Below are 17,082 nucleotides of genomic sequence, written 5' to 3'. Positions count from 1 at the left end.
TGACGCATTATATACAGTGACGTTTGCTCAAATACGTAGATTCATTGGTGACTTAGACGCATATTTGAATATCTTGTTGCGAGGTTTTGTGTATACAAGCAGTGAACTTTGTTTCCAGCAACTCTTTTTGTCCTTTAGCGAGTTGTATCTTTGCATTTGTATAGTCCAATCTATCTTCGCATTTCTAATGTATATTTTGCAGAACTCCTACTCTTTACTTGTACTCACTGTTGCGAGTATAATATCGGTGTAATTACAATACACGACAGGTAACAGCTGCGCAATCTATTGCAGCGAGGAACAGCGTCATTGAGGTTTTTCCTGGCCATTGCATATGTGCAAAAATGTAAACAAGGTTCTTGAATGAGAAAGATTCATCAGAGTATTTGTCCTCAACTTATTCCTCAACTTATTACAAAATATTTGTCCTCAACACAAAATATTTCTCCTCAATTTCATTGCCTTTACGTTTTTCATATCAGCCGAATGCACTGCTTTGCTGATTTTGAACTGATATAAATCTAAAGGTCGTGTGATATTTCCTTTATTATTAAATAAACAAAAAAGAACGCGGCAGCATAGATATCAGTTATTGCTGCCACAATTTTTGGGACACACGAATATATCCTTTTATGAACTAATACATATTTTACTTGACAGTGCGTAGTAGTGTTCAATAATTCGTTTGCAGCAGCTTATACAATTACATTGACAATGCAGTTATATTCATGCATTTGATCCTTCGAGAAATGCTATAAGCGGGAGGCCGCGCTGAAACCTGCGCCCCCCCCCCCCCCCGAACAAACTTTCTGGCTCCGCCACTGTCTTCCTAGCACTGTATCTTGAAAAGGCCTTCGATAAAATTTCCCATAGGCACATCCTCGATTCCGTCACGGAGATGAACCTTGGATACACGTTTCACAGGTTCGTCAGTTCGTTCCTTCGGGGCACGCGCGCCACTCTCAAGGAGGGCGAGGTAAAGTCTGATCCCTTCGAGCTGGGGGCAAGGGGCACCCAGGGGTCGCTCATCTCGCCACTTATCTTCAATGTCGCCATGCGCGGTCTCTCAGCCCGTCTGTCCGAAGTGGACGGCGTTAATCACGCTTTTACGCCGATGACATCACGGTGTGGTGCGATGGCGGCAGTGAAGGCAGAGTCGAGGAATCCCTACAGGCGGCCCTAACCGGCACGGAGGATTTCTTGGTGGGCACGGAGCAAAAGGAGTCCGAACTCCTTTTGCATCGACCGACCAGGAGGGGGCGCATCCCCAAGGGTGAGGTGCTTCTGGAAAAGGTTGACATCTCCATTCGCACGACCATCGGGTAGGTCATTCTCAAGGTGGAGATCATCCGCGTACTCGGTATGCTCCTCGAGGCAAATGGCTGTAATGGACAGACGATCGCTCGTATCGCCACCAAAACGGATAACATGGTCAGGCTCACCACTAGGGTCTCCAACAGCCCTCGGAGGGCTGGGGGAGGACAACCTCCTCAGGTTGTACCACGCCTTCCTAATGAGCCACATCACGTACGTGGCCGCCGCGCATCGCTGGCACGGATACGAGAGGGCAAAGCTCGAAGCGCTGATGCGCAAGAGCATCAAAAAGGTGCTCGGCATCCCCATGGCCGCAAGCACGGAGAAGCTCATGCAGCTGGGAGTCCACAACACTCTCGACGAGGTTGTCGAGGCACAGCAGACGTCCCAGCTCGTCAGGCTCTCTTCCTCGCCTGCGGGGAGGCGGATCTTGGAGGCGCTGGGCTGCAATCCCACTGCCGTCAGGGAGAGGCGGTGCGCGCTCGACGCGGATACGCGGGAGGCCATCACGGTCTCGCCGTTTCCGCGCAACGTGCACCCGCAACAAAATGATGTGGGCAGACGCAGGGCCCGGGCGGCCGCACTTCTCAGATCCGTCGCTGGTGATCGGCGATCGGTAGCGTTCGTCGACGCCGCCCAATACGATTCATCCGACCGATTCGTGGCGGCCGTGATAGATCACAGGGGCAACCTCTTTAACGTCACGTCGGTGCGGGGCTCGTCTCCGGCACTGGTGGAGCAGGTCGCGGTGGCCCTCGCCCTCCGGGACGGGAGAAGGCTGCAGATCTACACGGATTCCCGGGCGGCGGTCAGGGCCTTCGCCATGGGTTCGGTCTCGAGGGAAGCGGCCTCCGTGCTTTGCGGCAGGAGCGTCTCCCCCAACGTCATCACTTGGTTCCCGACCCACATGGTACCTCAGGTCTCCACCATCGTTCCCAACACCAACGAGGTGGCCCACGCCCGCGCGCGCGAACTCACCCACCGCGTTGGGGAAACGCCGCTAGAGGGCGCGGACGCGGGGTTTCACAAGGACTCGCTCCACACGTTTAACGAGATTTCAAAGCACTATCAGCTCGGCAGGAGGGTCTATCTCCGGCCCCACGCCAAGCTCTCCAGGCCTGTCTTCCACCCTTCGCATGCTGCAGACCGGGTCATATCCCAGTCTAGCCAGGGTCAGTACGTACGCGGACTCGTTCGAGCCACATTGGCCGGATTGTGGCGATCCCTTCTGCACTTTACAACACATGCTCTGGCGGTGTCCCTCGTTACAGGACCACGATAATCTCACCACGGAAGAAGAGTGGGTGGAGGTGCTCAAGAGCTCCGACCTCACCGCTCAGCTACATGCTGTCCAGAGGGCCCACGACGCGGCGGTTAGGCACGGGATGCCCGTCCCAACGTGGGAGCAGCCCGCGGTGGCTCCTCCCCCGTAAGGGGTTCTCGGAGTCACTCTTCAGGACCTAAAATAAAGTTCACTGCCTGCCTGCCTGCCTGCCACTGTCTTAATGTTAGGCCAACATTTTTTGTTCCATCGCTCTTTGTGCGGTCCTTAACTTGTTCTCGAGCTTCTTTGTTAACCTCCAAGTTTCTGCCCCATATGTTAGCACAGGTAGAATGCAATGATTTTACACTTTTCTTTTCAATGACTGTGGTAAGCTCCCAGTCAGGATTTGCCAATGCCTGCCGTATGCACTCCAACCCAATTCTATTCTTCTGTAAATTTCCTTATCAGGATCAGCATTACGTAAATATAATCGCACAAATTCAAGACATGTAAATAATTCTTGAACAAGTGGTAGACTTTTGCGTAAGATTGCAGACTGTCTTCTACAGTTGTTATCTGTCCATGTACATTAGCACATATGTGCTAGGGAAGGCATGGAATAAAGAGTTTCTTTATTCAAATCACAAAATTACAAAAGGTCTTGCGTCTACTTTGTGAAATTGCACGTGGCACAGATTCGATGGGACTTGACGAGATCGCTCGCAATCATTTTTACCAAATAATAAACCGATTCCACACGAAGACCAAAAAAGAGAGAGAGGGGGGGGGGAGCAGCCGGTGTGCTAGCTTGCGTTCAAACTGCGTGTGCCCAAAACCGAAACCGGAAGTGATTTATAACGACCGCTTGGCGCGCTGCAGTAAATTCGGCCGCTGGGCCCTATGGGAGTGTCCCCTCTCGTTGAATTCCTTTCTCTATGGTGGTATTCTGCTGCTTTCAAGCGTGCGTTCGGGGAACAAGGTCAGCTGCATCGCGACTGGCAACGGGGAAGTGGCAAGGCATTGTGATGGTTGTACGCCGCTGGGCCGGCGGCTCCCGTTGGATGACGACGCAAATGCATGGTGCTGGCCAAGCGCTGCCGAGGAGATAGTGATAAAGCGTCCAAGGGAGCTAAAAAAGGAAATAGCTTTTCCATTCTGTTCAAGGAAGGAAAGGGTGAAGCACTAGAGGACTATGGAAGGCAATTACGGCTGCTTCGATTTCGCCGTTGGGGGAAAAAAAGACCTCGTCGCCATTCATTAGGTGCTCCTCAGGCGATCATATCCCTTCGTGTTCTCGACTGCTTCATAATTTGACTTTAATCTACACAGAGCAGCAGGCATGCCGTATTCCAATGAAGAAAGAGCGGATATAGTTCTGGCTCTTGGTGCATCAAGCAGCATAGAAGGCAGGCAGTTAAGCTGCTTCAACGCTGGCATCCAGGTAGCCGTCCCCCCGCAGGGGCGTCTGCGTAAGAAGGCGTTTGGTGAGTTGCGCCACCACGTACCCGAGCACACGAGGGTTGGACCCTCCCGCGAGTAGCCGTGCGCGGCTTAGCCGTGTCCGGGGAAATAGCGATCCTGGGGGTTGAGCTGATGCCGAGTGTTTGGACCTTTAAGGCCCCTCGGCGGAGGCAACACACCCCTTTGGCCTCGGCTTCACATAGACGGCACCCCCGGACTGACCCACCCGGGGGAAATCGGTAGTTGCCTTTTCCTGTCTCTCTCTCCAATCTTCGTCTTTCTCTTTCGCCTCTTCATCTCTCCTGTCTTCTACTCTCTTCCATATTACTTCCGATCTTCTTGGCAGCGAGGGTTAACCCTGTGTGAGTAACCAACCTAGGTTATTTAATATTCGGTTATAGTGGTGACGTACAGCTGGCGTCTGCGGGACCTGTGTTTACGGGCCCTTCAGCGTCCCCTTGTTGGGCTCCATGGTGGGTGGCTGGCGTTGCTGCCGAAAAATCCATATATCCTTATGGCTAGCTCCTTCCCATCACTTCCTAATCGCCGTCTGAAACGAGGGCGCACCGAAGACGTGTTCCAGTTCTTTGGACATCAAAAACAAAACTTTCCACGATTCCATGTAATTCACTCGGAAAAAGCAGGAAAACAAGTACGAACAATCTCCCCTTTTCTAGTCTCTAAATCCCTTACTGATGCCCTTGGGCCAGGTTATAAGGCATCGAGGATGGCCAGTGGTGATCTCCTCTTGGAGCTCCATGATAAGAAGCAATATGAAAAGCTGCCTAACCTAGTGTCCTTTGGGGACATCCAAGTAACTGTAACCCCGCACCGCACCATGAAAACCACCCGTGGCGTTGTCTCAGACGACGATTTGTTGGAACTCACTGAAGCTGAACTCTTGGAGGGCTTCAGTGAACAGAATGTTATCAACGTTAAGCGAATTAAGATGAGGCGTGACGGAAAAGAAATCCAGAGCAAGCACCTGATACTCACTTTCAATTCAAGTGTTCTGCCCGAGTCCTTCGAGGCCGGGTACATCAAACTTCGTGTAAGGCCATACGTGCCAAATCCTCTGAGATGTTTTAAGTGCCAGTGATTTGGGCACAGTTCACAGAACTGCCGAGGCCGGCAAACTTGTGCGAAATGCAGTAATCGTGAGCACACCTCTGAATCCTGTGAAAGCTCTCTTCACTGTGCGAACTGTAATGGGGAGCATGCCGCGTACTCGCCGTCCTGCCCATGCTGGAAGAAAGAAAAGGAAATTGTTACAATTAAAGTAAAACAAAACATTTCGTTTAAAGAGGCACGTCGGCAGGTGTCCTACCTGCCAAAAACCAGCTTTGCCGAAGTGGTGCGTCAGGGGGCTGCACCACAACGGCCTTCGGCGGCTGCCTGGCACACGCGTAGTGAGCCAACGGTGACGCCATCAGCCCCCTTGGCGGGTGCAGCCAGTACTGCTCCGCCATCCAAAGAGGGCCCATCAACCTCCGGGCTGGTGGGCTCCAAGGCCTCGTCTTTCGAGGCGAGGCTTTCAAGGCAACCACATAACTCGAAAGAGGGCGTGTCCAGCGCCTCGCAAGAGGCCATGGACACAACACCGAGCGTGAGGGCGCAGTCAGCGCCTAAGGAGCGGCGCGATTCCATCGACCGCTCCAAAAAAGAAAAATCTCGTGTCACGGCGCCTGGAAAGGGCCCGTGAGCTAACTTTATATTTTTGAACACACAGCATAAAAATCTATCAAAATGAACACACAAATCCTACAATGGAATGTAAGAGGACTTCTCCGTAATCTCGATGATATCACAGAACTCCTCCATAAATATACGCCAAAAGTGCTGTGTGTTCAGGAAACACATCTAAAACCTACACAAACAAACTTCCTCAGACAATATGCTATCTTCCGTAAAGACCGTGATGATGCTATTGCCTCGTCCGGAGGTGTAGCAATAATTGCAGATCAATATGTTGCATGCCAGAATCTCTCTCTTCAGACACCACTAGAGGCGGTGTCTGTGCGAGCGATACTTTTCAACAAGTTGGTAACAATCTGTTGTATTTACGTACCGCCACACTATAAACTCGGCAAAACGGAATTTTACGCGCTAATTGACCAGCTCCCGCAACCATACATTATTGCCGGTGATTTTAATGCTCACAGCACTCTGTGGGGAGACTCCCGGTGTGACGCCCGGGATCGGCTTATAGAGAACTTTTTATTAACCTCTGATGCGTGCCTCTTTAACAAAAAAGAGCCCACCTATTATAACCTCCACCATAATTCATTTTCTTCTATAGATCTAGCGAATGGCTCTGCTACCCTCCTTCCTTATATAGAATGGAATGTCATTAAGAATCCATTTTGCAGCGACCACTTCCCTGTGACGTTGACCTTGATAGAGGAACATGACCGTCCACCCCACGCCCCCCATTGGAAAATAAAATCAGCTGACTGGAAAGGTTTTAAAGGGTCAACCTACTTATCACCGGATTTTATCAACGATTTTAGTATTGACAATGCAGTAGCGTATTTTACTGGTTTTATCCTCGAGACAGCTGAAAAATTCATTCCACGAACCAAAGGTTTCTCATGTAAAAGAAGGGTTCCCTGGTGGAATGAGGAGTGCAGGCTGGCACGAAAGAAACATAACAAAGCCTGGGGCGCACTGCGTCGCTCCCCGACTGCGGAAAATCTTATGAAATTCAAACTGTCAAAATCGCAGGGACGGCGTACGCTGCGACAGGCAAGGAGGGCTAGCTGGGAGAGGTTCCTCAGTGGTATATCATCCTACACCCAAGAGTCCAAAGTATGGAATGGCCTAAGAAAGCTAAAGGGGCAGAAAATCCACCCATTGCCTTTAGTTGACGACCAAGGGAATACCTTGGAAGACCAGGCCAACGCTCTGGGCGAGCACTTCGAGCGTGTGTCAAGCTCCATGCATTACTCAGAAGCATTCCTAAAATATAAACAAGTAGCTGAACATAAGTCACTGGATCGTAAATGCCCACCGAATTAACCATACAACCGTCAATTTAATATTGCCGAGCTGAGAGCTGCCTTGAGCGTATGCAGCAGCTCTACACCGGGAGCTGACAGAATCATGTATGACATGAATAAAAACTTACACACTGACACGCAGATGACACTTCTGGGCCTTTTCAACTCCATCTGGGCTGCCGGATACATCCCATCCTCATGGAAGCAAGCTATTGTTATTCCAGTTTTGAAGCTGGGTAAAGACCCTTCCTCGGCGGCAAGTTACCGCCCGATAGCTCTCACAAGCTGCCTGTGTAAGCTTTTTGAAAAAATGATTAATCGCCGACTTATACATTTCCTTGAACTGAACAATATGCTTGATCCCTATCAGTGTGGCTTCAGAGAAGGGCGGTCCACAACTGATCATCCTGTGCGAATTGAAGGATATATCCGTGATGCATTTCTACACAAACAGTTTTTTTTTGTCGACATTCCTTGATATGGAAAAGGCGTACGACACAACTTGGCGTTACGGAATTTTGCGAGACTTGTCGGGAATGGGCATCCGTGGAAATATGCTAAACGTAATAGAAAGCTATTTGTCTAAACGTACCTTCCGTGTGAAAATCGGCAACGTTCTCTCACGTCAATTCATACAGGATACTGGTGTACCCCAAGAAGGTGTGCTCAGCTGCACACTGTTTATCGTGAAGATGAACACGCTTCGTGCTTCATTACCGCCAGCTATTTTTATTCTGTCTACGTAGACGACATACAAATAGGTTTCAAATCCTGCAACCTCACAGTGTGCGAGAGACAAGTACAACAGGGCTTGAAGTGTGCAGACGAAGTGTGCGTCCAAGTGTGCAGACGAAAACGGATTCAAGGTGAACCCCCACAAAAGTTCTTGTGTTCTTTCACCAGGAAGAAAGGGCTTGTTGCAGATCCCACTATCGAAATGTATGGACAACGAATACCTGTCAACAAAGAGCACAAGTTCCTAGGCATCATACTTGATTCTAAACTTACTTTCATTCCACATATAAAATATCTCAAGGTTAAATGTCTAAAAACAATAAACTTACTAAAAATTTTATCTCACACATCCTGGGGTAGCGACAGGAAGTGTTTAATGAATCTTTACAAGAGTCTCACTTCATCACGATTGGACTATGGTAGCGCGGTATATCGCTCTGCCGCCCCTAGTGCGCTGAAGATGCTGGATCCCGTCCACCATCAAGGTATCCGCCTGGCCACTGGTGCTTTCAGAACACGTCCCATTGAAAGTTTATACGTCGAATCAAATCTCCATCTGCAGAGAACATACACCAGCCTCACATATTTCCTTAAAGTCCGCTCTAATCATCCGCATCCATGTTTTAATACCGTTAACGATATGACGTGTGCTACACTTTTTCGTAATCGTCCCTCTGTAAGACAGCCTTTCTCACTGCGTGTAAGGGAGCTTAGCGAAGAAATGGATATCCCACTCCTCGAACATCGCTCAATGCCTTCAGCCAAGCTTTTACCACCTTGGGAGTGGAAGGTAGTAGCATGTGATATGTCCTTTGTAGAGGTTACAAAGCACGCTTCAGAGGTTGAAATCCGAATGCATTTTCTAGAATTACAGTGCAAGTACCCTTGCACAGAATTTTACACAGACGCGTCTAAATCACATGCCGGAGTATCTTAGCCGTCGGCCCGTCCTTCTCGGAATCCGGCGTACTTCACCAAGAAATAAGTATCTTTACGGCTGAGGCCTACGCAATATTGTCAGCTGTAAAGCATATAAAGAAATCAATACTTCAAAAAACTATTATATTTACAGACTCTCGAAGCGTCGTAAAAGCCTTGAAGTCACCCTGTAAACAGAAAAACCCTATTCTCATTGAGCTCTATTCTGTTCTTTGTAGAGCATACACAACTAACCAACCTGTCATTATATGCTGGGTGTCTGGGCATAGAGGCATCGAGGGCAATGTTCTTGCTGACCAAATGGCCACATCAGTCACAACACCCGCTATTAACCCTACAGCTGCTGTTCCTGCAACAGATTTGAAACCTTTCTTGCGAAAGAAACTGCGAAGCCACTGGCAACGCTTGTGGGACGCAGAAACAAGTAATAAGCTTCATTTGATTAAGTCACAGTTAGGTTACTGGCCTTCCGTAACAAAAACCCGGCGAACTGATATCCTATTCAGTCGTCTCAGAATAGGACACACGTACGGCACCCACAACTTTCTATTGAACGGTCATGATCCTCCAACCTGTGGTAGATGTGGCGACAGGCTCACCGTCCTCCACGTCCTCCTGGAGTGCCGGGAAGCCGAAAAAGAAAGAAAGAAACACTTTCCTCTAGCATATCGCTATTGTGTCCTTCTACATCCCGCAATGTTTCATGGTAGAGAACCGCTCTTTAACACCAAAGCAGTCCTGGCATACTTGAAAGATGTTGTGCTACATGTTATTAGCCCAGTAAGGTCGTAGCGCATCCTCTCTCCAGAGGATGTTGCTGTGATAGTTTTTTTAATAGCACATGCCTCCAGGCTCTTGTGTCTCAAGGGCTCTGTTTAGGCACTTGTGCTTCTGGCCAATTCTTGCATCTGTAATATTTTTTGTAAGTCATATCATTCTTTCGCAATGTATTGTTCATGTCTATAGTACACATCGTTAGTCATTGCCATAATCTTATTACGTATAGATTTTACGCACTTTACAGCGACTATTTTTAGGCCCCTTTACAGCCATGCCACATCTAATGTTCATGTAATTGACTATTCATATACCACTAACAAGTCATTACCATCGTCTTGGTGCTCTTTGGCCACATCTGGCCCTTGCGCCAATAAACCACAATAATCATCATCAGGTACCCGTCCAAGCTCAATGACAATTATGCGTGCACATGAGACGCTGAAACAGAATCGGACATTTGCCACGAAACGACAGAAATCTGCAATTTTGGGAGCGGAAGCGGAGACAAATATCCTGTCCTAAATTTTCTGCACATCCCCGGGAAAGTGTCTGTAGTGTGGCTGCTGAAGCTGGTATGTCGAAATATTCGGTGTGGAGAATACTGAAGAAGAGACAACTTCATACTTACCACGTGCAGCTGCACCAACTGCTTGAGCTCCGCGACTTCTAGAGCAGAACAGACTTTTCAAACTGGACCCTAAGCAAAACAGAAGAGGACCCAGGTTTTGTTAGCAAGATCCTGTGGACCGACGAAGCTAACTTTTCGTGCAATGCCCAAGTGAACATCCACAAAGCTCGCAATTGGCAAGACGAAAACCCTCACTGGGTTTTGCAGGCGCATCATGAATATCAGAGGTCCTTTAATGTGAGGTGTAGAATTTACAGTGGCGCAAACATTGGGCCTGTATTTTTTGACTACACGCTTGCCGGTGCACGATGTACGTCAAAAATATCCTCAATGGGCCACTTCAGGATTTTCTCTGCGAAGTTCCATTGGCTAGCATCAAGGATACCTGGTATCAGCATGATGGAGCTCCTGCGCATGGCACTCGCAAAGCTTGCAATTAGCTGGATGAAGTTTTCACGCAGCAGTGGATAAAGCCACGTGGGCCCATTTCCTGGCCAGCAAGGTTACCGAATTTAACCCCCCCCCCCTGTATTTTTCTTCGGGGGTACGTCAAGAACCAAGTATACCGGAGACCAACCAGATCATCAGCCAACTTAAAAGAAAAAATAGGACAAGTTTGCAACTTCATTCCCGAAACCATAATCAAGAATGCCACGGAAAATGTGCTAAAGAGATGCCAGAGTTGCATTGCAGCAGATGGCGATCTGTTTAAACACGCATTGTAATCATGGGACGATTTCGCAAGTACTGACCACTGAAAGAAAACAAAAAACCTACTTCTAATGCCCCCTCCTCCCCCCCCCCCCACTAGCACCCCCCTACTTCCACATCTTCCACGTCGTCACCCCCTCTCACGCATTCCAAGTTCAAAAGAAAATAAAAAAGGTATTTCCTGCTTTAGCAGTCTTGCATGTTTTAACTCGTCGGCAGCACTCGGCCAGCAGCATGCATTTGCGCCGTCATCCGACGGAGCCGCCAGCCCAGCGGCCTACAACCATCACAATGCCTTGCTGCTTCCCCGTCGCCTGTCGCGATGCAGTCGGCCTTGTTCACCAAACGCATGCTTGAGAGCAGCACGTTACCACTGCGCAAGCGCTCCGTCACGTGGCTTTTTTTCATATTTCGCGGGCTTTCTTTTCAACGCTGAAAAAAGGACTACGTGAGAGGGTATCGCACAGGAAACAACACCATCGGTGGTTTCTGAAGGTGCTCTACAAATCTATGAATCGTACTTGGGGTCCTTAGCCAATAATTAAAAAGTTGAGTAATTACACTTAATTTATGAGTGAGTTATGCGGAAAACAAAAAAATGGCCTGAGTGAATAGTATGCATTTGGTTCAAATCGCTTCTGACGTACCCTTCATTTTAAACCTTGGCTCACGTTACGTGGGACACCCTGCATAACTTAATAGAAAAAATAGAAATTTCATTCCCGAAACCATGATCAAGAACGCCACGGAAAACGTGCTAAAGAGATGCCAGAGTTGCATTGCAGCAGATGGCGATCTGTTTGAACACGCATTATAATCATGAGACGATTTCGCAAGTACTGACCACTGAAAGAAAACAAAAAAAACCTACTGCTAAAACCTACTAACAAAAAATGGCCCGAGTGAATAGTATGCATTTGGTTCAATTCGATTCTGACGTGTCTTTCATTTTTTTAAACCTTGGCTCAAGTTACGTGGGACACCCTGCATAACGTCATCGCTGCCACTACACGGGCGATATGATGAGATGGGATGCCGGATACATAAGCTGCCAAGTTTTCAAATAGCGTGAGACTCGACATGACTGTGATGGGGCTAGCCATTTTATTTTCTTTGTTTGCATATGCTGTTCAGTTTGTGCATGTTATAGTGCAAGCATGCCACCAATGGGGTTGAGCATTGTAAAAATCAAGTACACTGCATAAGTAAATTAACATTTGTGCAATAAAAATGTTTTCGGCTCGAGAGCTTTTGCTATATACAGTGACCTACAGTGTCAAAGTAAACGTCAAGGATTATTCTAGAATGTGGAGAAATTCACTTCTACAGTAATGAAGAATAATAAAAAAATGTGATGTCACCCAGTATGTTACACTTGGTATAGTAGGCAGAGAGACTGTGCTTGCACATTTATTGGTGCACAAGGGGAGGCATGACTTGGATGTCAAGGGGGACTAAAACCAGGGACTCGGATGCCAACTTCACAGCTTTAGCTAAGTGCATTTACACAGTAGAAATACCTCATGCCTGCCAGGCACAGCGCTATATGGCATGAATGGAAACAGTTGTCATCATGTGCTTCTTTTGCTCACACTAGTCTGTGATGCACAAGTGTTTGCGCCGACTGTGAGCAGCACATGAATTGCTCTGGCACTCGCCATTGCATGGGTATACGCGTGCACAGAAACAAGTGCAGTAGCTGCTGGAGAATTCAATAATAGCAAGAGCGAGCAGAAGGAAACATTAGGTGTCTCATCAACATAAATGAATTCACAGTGCTTACCTGCACTGAACCACGTGTAGTATCCTGTGGTTTTGGAAGTGCGTTGGCTATCTCGAGGTGAAATGTAGCATTAGATCTAGAGTAAAAACTCTGATACCCATGCATTCAGTCAGGTCTTCCAGATTCAGAAGAGGCTAAAACACCAGAGGAAAACTTGTAAAACTACATCGCTCTCGGGTGGTGTTGGCATTTGTGTTTGGAACCATCATTTTTATTAAAAACACGTTTATTTGAAATAATATTGGTTGAAAGTAGCAAACTGTCTGCGACTTTTTGCAGCTTTCACTAGTGCGTTTGTATCGTAATCAAAATTAATGCCTGTTCGCTTCATCAAAGGCTGTGACAACGGTTACCTTTTAATTTATAAAAAGAAATGTACGCAAGGCGGCCCTTTGAAGTTTTCTATCACGGTGCGAGTAAGCAGTGAACTGCACAAGAGATGGTAGTGCCGGTGCTTGCGTCGCGCAAGCGCATACCTGTGGCTCGCGCAACGCTATCGATGATGTTCGGCCGCTTCTCAGCAAGACGAGTCGGGCTGAGTCACTTGCGTTTGCCCCTAGTACGAATAACCCGTATGAAACTCGGGTTATTCGTACTAATTATTGTATTACCGATATTTCATGCTATGTTTCTTTATTGCAGTGTTAAATGAGCAAATAAATGAAACAAATACAATTGTTATCATTTTTCTTTACACAAAAGTAAAGACAGAGCCCCATCAACTTTCTTTAAAGTTTATTCAAACGAACTTGCTTCAAGCGAAAACAAGAACGGATACTATTAACTTTCTTTAATATTGCTTTAAACAAACTTTCTTCAAACCTAAGTAAAAACAGAGCCTACCAACATTTTTGAAACTTTTTTAAACAACCTTCCTACAAACGAAAGTTAAAGCAGATCCTACCAACTTTCTTGTAACATGTGTTAATAGAAAGTAAAAGTACATAGGATGTTACTAAAGTAGAGATAAACTTGGTAAAAGATCTAAAGTAAGGAAGTGTTTTTGTATGGGTATACATGGACAACGCGTCTGCAGTGGTGGTGGTTTGTCTGCCGAGGATTGCCTTCCGCACTGCTTGCTGTCGGGCCAACTGAGCGTGGTGCGTTTTGCCCGTTGGCCGTGAGGTGGTGCGCCGTCGCCGTTTTCCATCGGTGACGAACAAGAAGCGTGACGTCGTTCGAACGTGTTAGAAGAACGTTCGCGTTGTGTTTTGGCGCGTGCTGTGAAGGCGGGAAGTGACGTGGTGGTTGACGCTACTACCCCCACGATTCCGGCGTAATACCCCGTGCTCTGTGAATTCTCAGTCAGTCGTCGTTCCGAAGGTGTGCCGTGCGCGTTTGTGTCGATTGTGTGACAAGCTTACCGCGACTACGGCGTGACGTATTACTACCACAACAGAGGAACGTGAGGATTCTTGCTTCACTTGGCGTGGGATTTTGGATTCGCTACACGACATCACCGTTCCTACCTGCGACGCCCCGCCGGAGCTGTTATTTAGTTTATTTTCTCCCTGCGTTAAGCGTTTGGTTGCTCGACCGAGAGGATTACTGACATGGCACGCGGTGGCAGCTTCTATGGGCTTCCGGCTTTGGCGGCGACGGTGATCATCCTCGGCTGTCTTATCAGTGAGTGTTTATTTGTTGGACCGTCCGGTTTCGGCTGCGTTGTTTTAGTGAGCCTCCGAGACCCGTCTCACACCGCGAAGCAAACGACGCCTCCTTTCGCAGATGGCTACGTATGTACGTCTGCTTCGGCGCAGCGTTAGCCAGCGCGGAAAAGCCGCTCCTCTCTAGCTGGCGCAACCTCACTGCGTAATTTTGTTTACGTTTCGGCGGCATTCGAAATGTAGGTGTAGAGGAGCGCACAAAACGCGATGCAAATTAACAGTGCCGCGAGTGGCGCTATTGTCGTCCGGAGCGCGAACAATCGCCAACACGGCGGCCATCAGAGCTTTGACCTTGGGCGCCGGCTGCTACACGTGCAATCGTGCTGACGTGATATCTCGGCTGTGGTGGCTGGAAGGGGGAAGTGAGAGCAACGGCGGCGGCGGAGTTAGAGTGTACTAGAACTATTGAGTGGCGCGACCGATGAAAAACTCCCGATACAATTTTCTGTTGCTCAACACGTGCTACATAAAAGCGTTCTTCCATGCGTGAAAGAAGCCCGCAAATACACTCAAAATTGCCGCGCGACCTTCCGCTCGAGCCACATTGCGTGTATTCGCGCACTTCGTTCACGCTCGGAAAAACGCTTTTATGTAGCACGTGTTGAGCAACAGAAAGCTGTAACGGCAGTTTTTCATGTTGCTCTACACTTTCCTCATTGACACTTTTCATTTCATTATAATATTTGAGAAGTTGATTAATTAATTGTGGACTAAATATGTAATTAGGCGGAATACAAAAATAAGCTGTCTCTCCAAGCGACGGCAAGCAACATTGCCTTGGTTCTGTCCCGCTGCCATGGTTTAAGTGCATAATCGTCATCAGGCACTGCAAAATGGAATGTTCTTTTTTTTTCTGCTATTATAGCTGAAACATAGCCTGTAGTGGCGCTCGGCGCCAAACTTCCCATTGCTCCTGACGGCATGGCAACGTGTAAAAATATTGTCACCACAAGGAGGCCCAACTGAACAGCGTGAAGGCGAACAGAAAGAGCGTGGATCATAAAGAACCGAACAGAGCTATGCACACCAAGCGCACTCGCTTGCTCCGGCAGCCGCCAAACTACACCAGAGGCATCTGGATTAAAGCACTGCACGGGCTCGCGCATGGCATGTGCTTTATGACCCGGGCCCGGGCCAGGCTCGGGTTTTTTGACGTGGGCCCGGGCGAGGCTCGGACTTTCTGGTGGTGTTCATGTAACGTGCAATGAGTTATCCTCGCGCGTCTCGACTCTGAAAAACATGTTTTTTTCAGTCTCGGGTCGGGTTTGGGCCGGTTTCGAGTCGGGTTCGGGACGGGCTAGGGCCTAAGGTAAAGGGGTGGCGGGCCAGGCGGGTACCGTAGATTATTTTCGGGCCCGAGCTGGGCCCGGGTCTCGCCATAAAGATTTTGGTCGGGCTCGGGCGGGCAGCCCAACGTAAAAATGGGGCCGGGCCCGGGCTGAAAATATCCGCGCGTGCAGTTGTCTAAATTCCGGATGGATGGATGGATGGATCGATCTGGCTGAACCCTTTAAATCGGGCGGTAGAATACGCCACCTAGACATGTCTATGAACATATTTTGTACTTTGTGGTTGGTGAAATTTCACCCCTGCCTTGATTTTAGCCACCAATCAGATAACCTCCGTTTGGTTATTTCTACCCGCTCAGTCTATTTTGCCTCCACTATACCTAAACCCCAATGCTTTGAAAAAATCAGCCCCGTTTTTTTGCACTGTAGGGTTAAGGCCTTTACAGAAAAGTATGAGGTGTTCAGCCGTTTCGTCTTCCTCTCCACACGCACCGCACAACGTGTCTATACCTTGCTACTTGACTCGGTACATCTTAGTCCGCAATAGTCCCGTCCTGGCTTCAAACAACAAAGAGCTTCCCCTAGAATTATCATAGATATTTTCTTGGCAATTTCTTGCTTGAAAGTTCTGTATGTTCCTAGTGCTGCTTTTGACTGCATCCCTGTCCTCCATAGACCCCTCTCTGTTTCTTTAACCTTTTTCTTAACTGCTGTTTCCTGGTTTGCACCCCTCCTGCAGTCCAAATATTTGATTGACAATTTTCTGGTCAGCTTCCTTCATTTTGTGTCAACATTCCTCATGTACAAATAACTGAAAACTCTCCTTGCCCACCGCTTTTCTGCCATTTTTCTCAATCGCTCCTCAAAATCTATCTTGCTGCTAGCTTCCCTGCCCTCACCCGCCGTGGTTGGTCAGTGGCTATGGTGTTGCGCTGCTGAGCATGAGGTCGCGGGATCGAATCCCCGCCACGGCGGCCGCATTTCGATGGGTGCGAAATGCGAAAACACTCGTGTACTTAGATTTAGGTGCACGTTAAAGAACCCCAGGTGTTCGAAATTTCCAGAGTCCGCCACTATGGCGTGTCTCATAATCAGATCGTGCTTTTGGCACTTAAAACCCCGTAATTTGGTTTTAAAATTTTCCCTGCCATCCAGAGCTCAAAACTCTCACGACAAACTTGGGCTGTCCAGAGAGCCCACGATGCGGCTGTTAGGCTCGGCCTACCCGTCCCCACGTGGGAGCGGCCCGTAGCTTCGCCCGAGGGCAAGGCTTCTTAAGACCTATTTAATCAAGTTCTTTGTCTGTCTGTCTGTCCCTGCCCTCGAATGATGTCCATCCATTTGATGTATTTCTGTGTGCTCCCAAAGCAAGCCTACCTACCCCCTCGCTGCTTAACTTCCAACCTTGCTCGAACCCTGATCTCATGCACAGGACCGCATTGCCGAAAATAAAACTAGGGACCATCACCCCTTTCCCAATCCCTCTCACCACTTCGTATCTATTGTAATTCC

At 48.3% G+C, this 17,082-nt stretch overlaps 1 protein-coding gene across 18 annotated transcripts in view; it reads left to right on the top strand.

Annotated features, from left to right (window-relative positions):
- The window catches only part of LOC119466292 (cuticle collagen 2-like), a 1,179,781-nt gene that overhangs the window by 724,703 nt on the left and 437,996 nt on the right, over positions 1-17,082 (top strand). For 3 of the 18 annotated variants that reach the window (XM_037726772.2, XM_049656724.1, XM_037726771.2), the window contains exon 2: positions 13,938-14,240. The exons of the other annotated variants lie outside the window; for them this stretch is intronic. In XM_037726772.2, coding sequence (XP_037582700.2) covers positions 14,168-14,240 — 73 coding nt within the window. In that variant the 5' untranslated portion in view covers positions 13,938-14,167. The remainder of the gene's footprint in view (positions 1-13,937; positions 14,241-17,082) is intronic. 18 annotated transcript variants of the gene reach the window in all.

The sequence above is a fragment of the Dermacentor silvarum genome, chromosome 10 (genome assembly GCF_013339745.2).
Source record: "Dermacentor silvarum isolate Dsil-2018 chromosome 10, BIME_Dsil_1.4, whole genome shotgun sequence".
In the NCBI taxonomy this organism is placed as follows: domain Eukaryota; kingdom Metazoa; phylum Arthropoda; class Arachnida; order Ixodida; family Ixodidae; genus Dermacentor; species Dermacentor silvarum.
The sequence above is the reverse complement of the archived record's forward strand: the minus strand, read 5'-3'. Positions and strand labels throughout refer to the sequence as shown.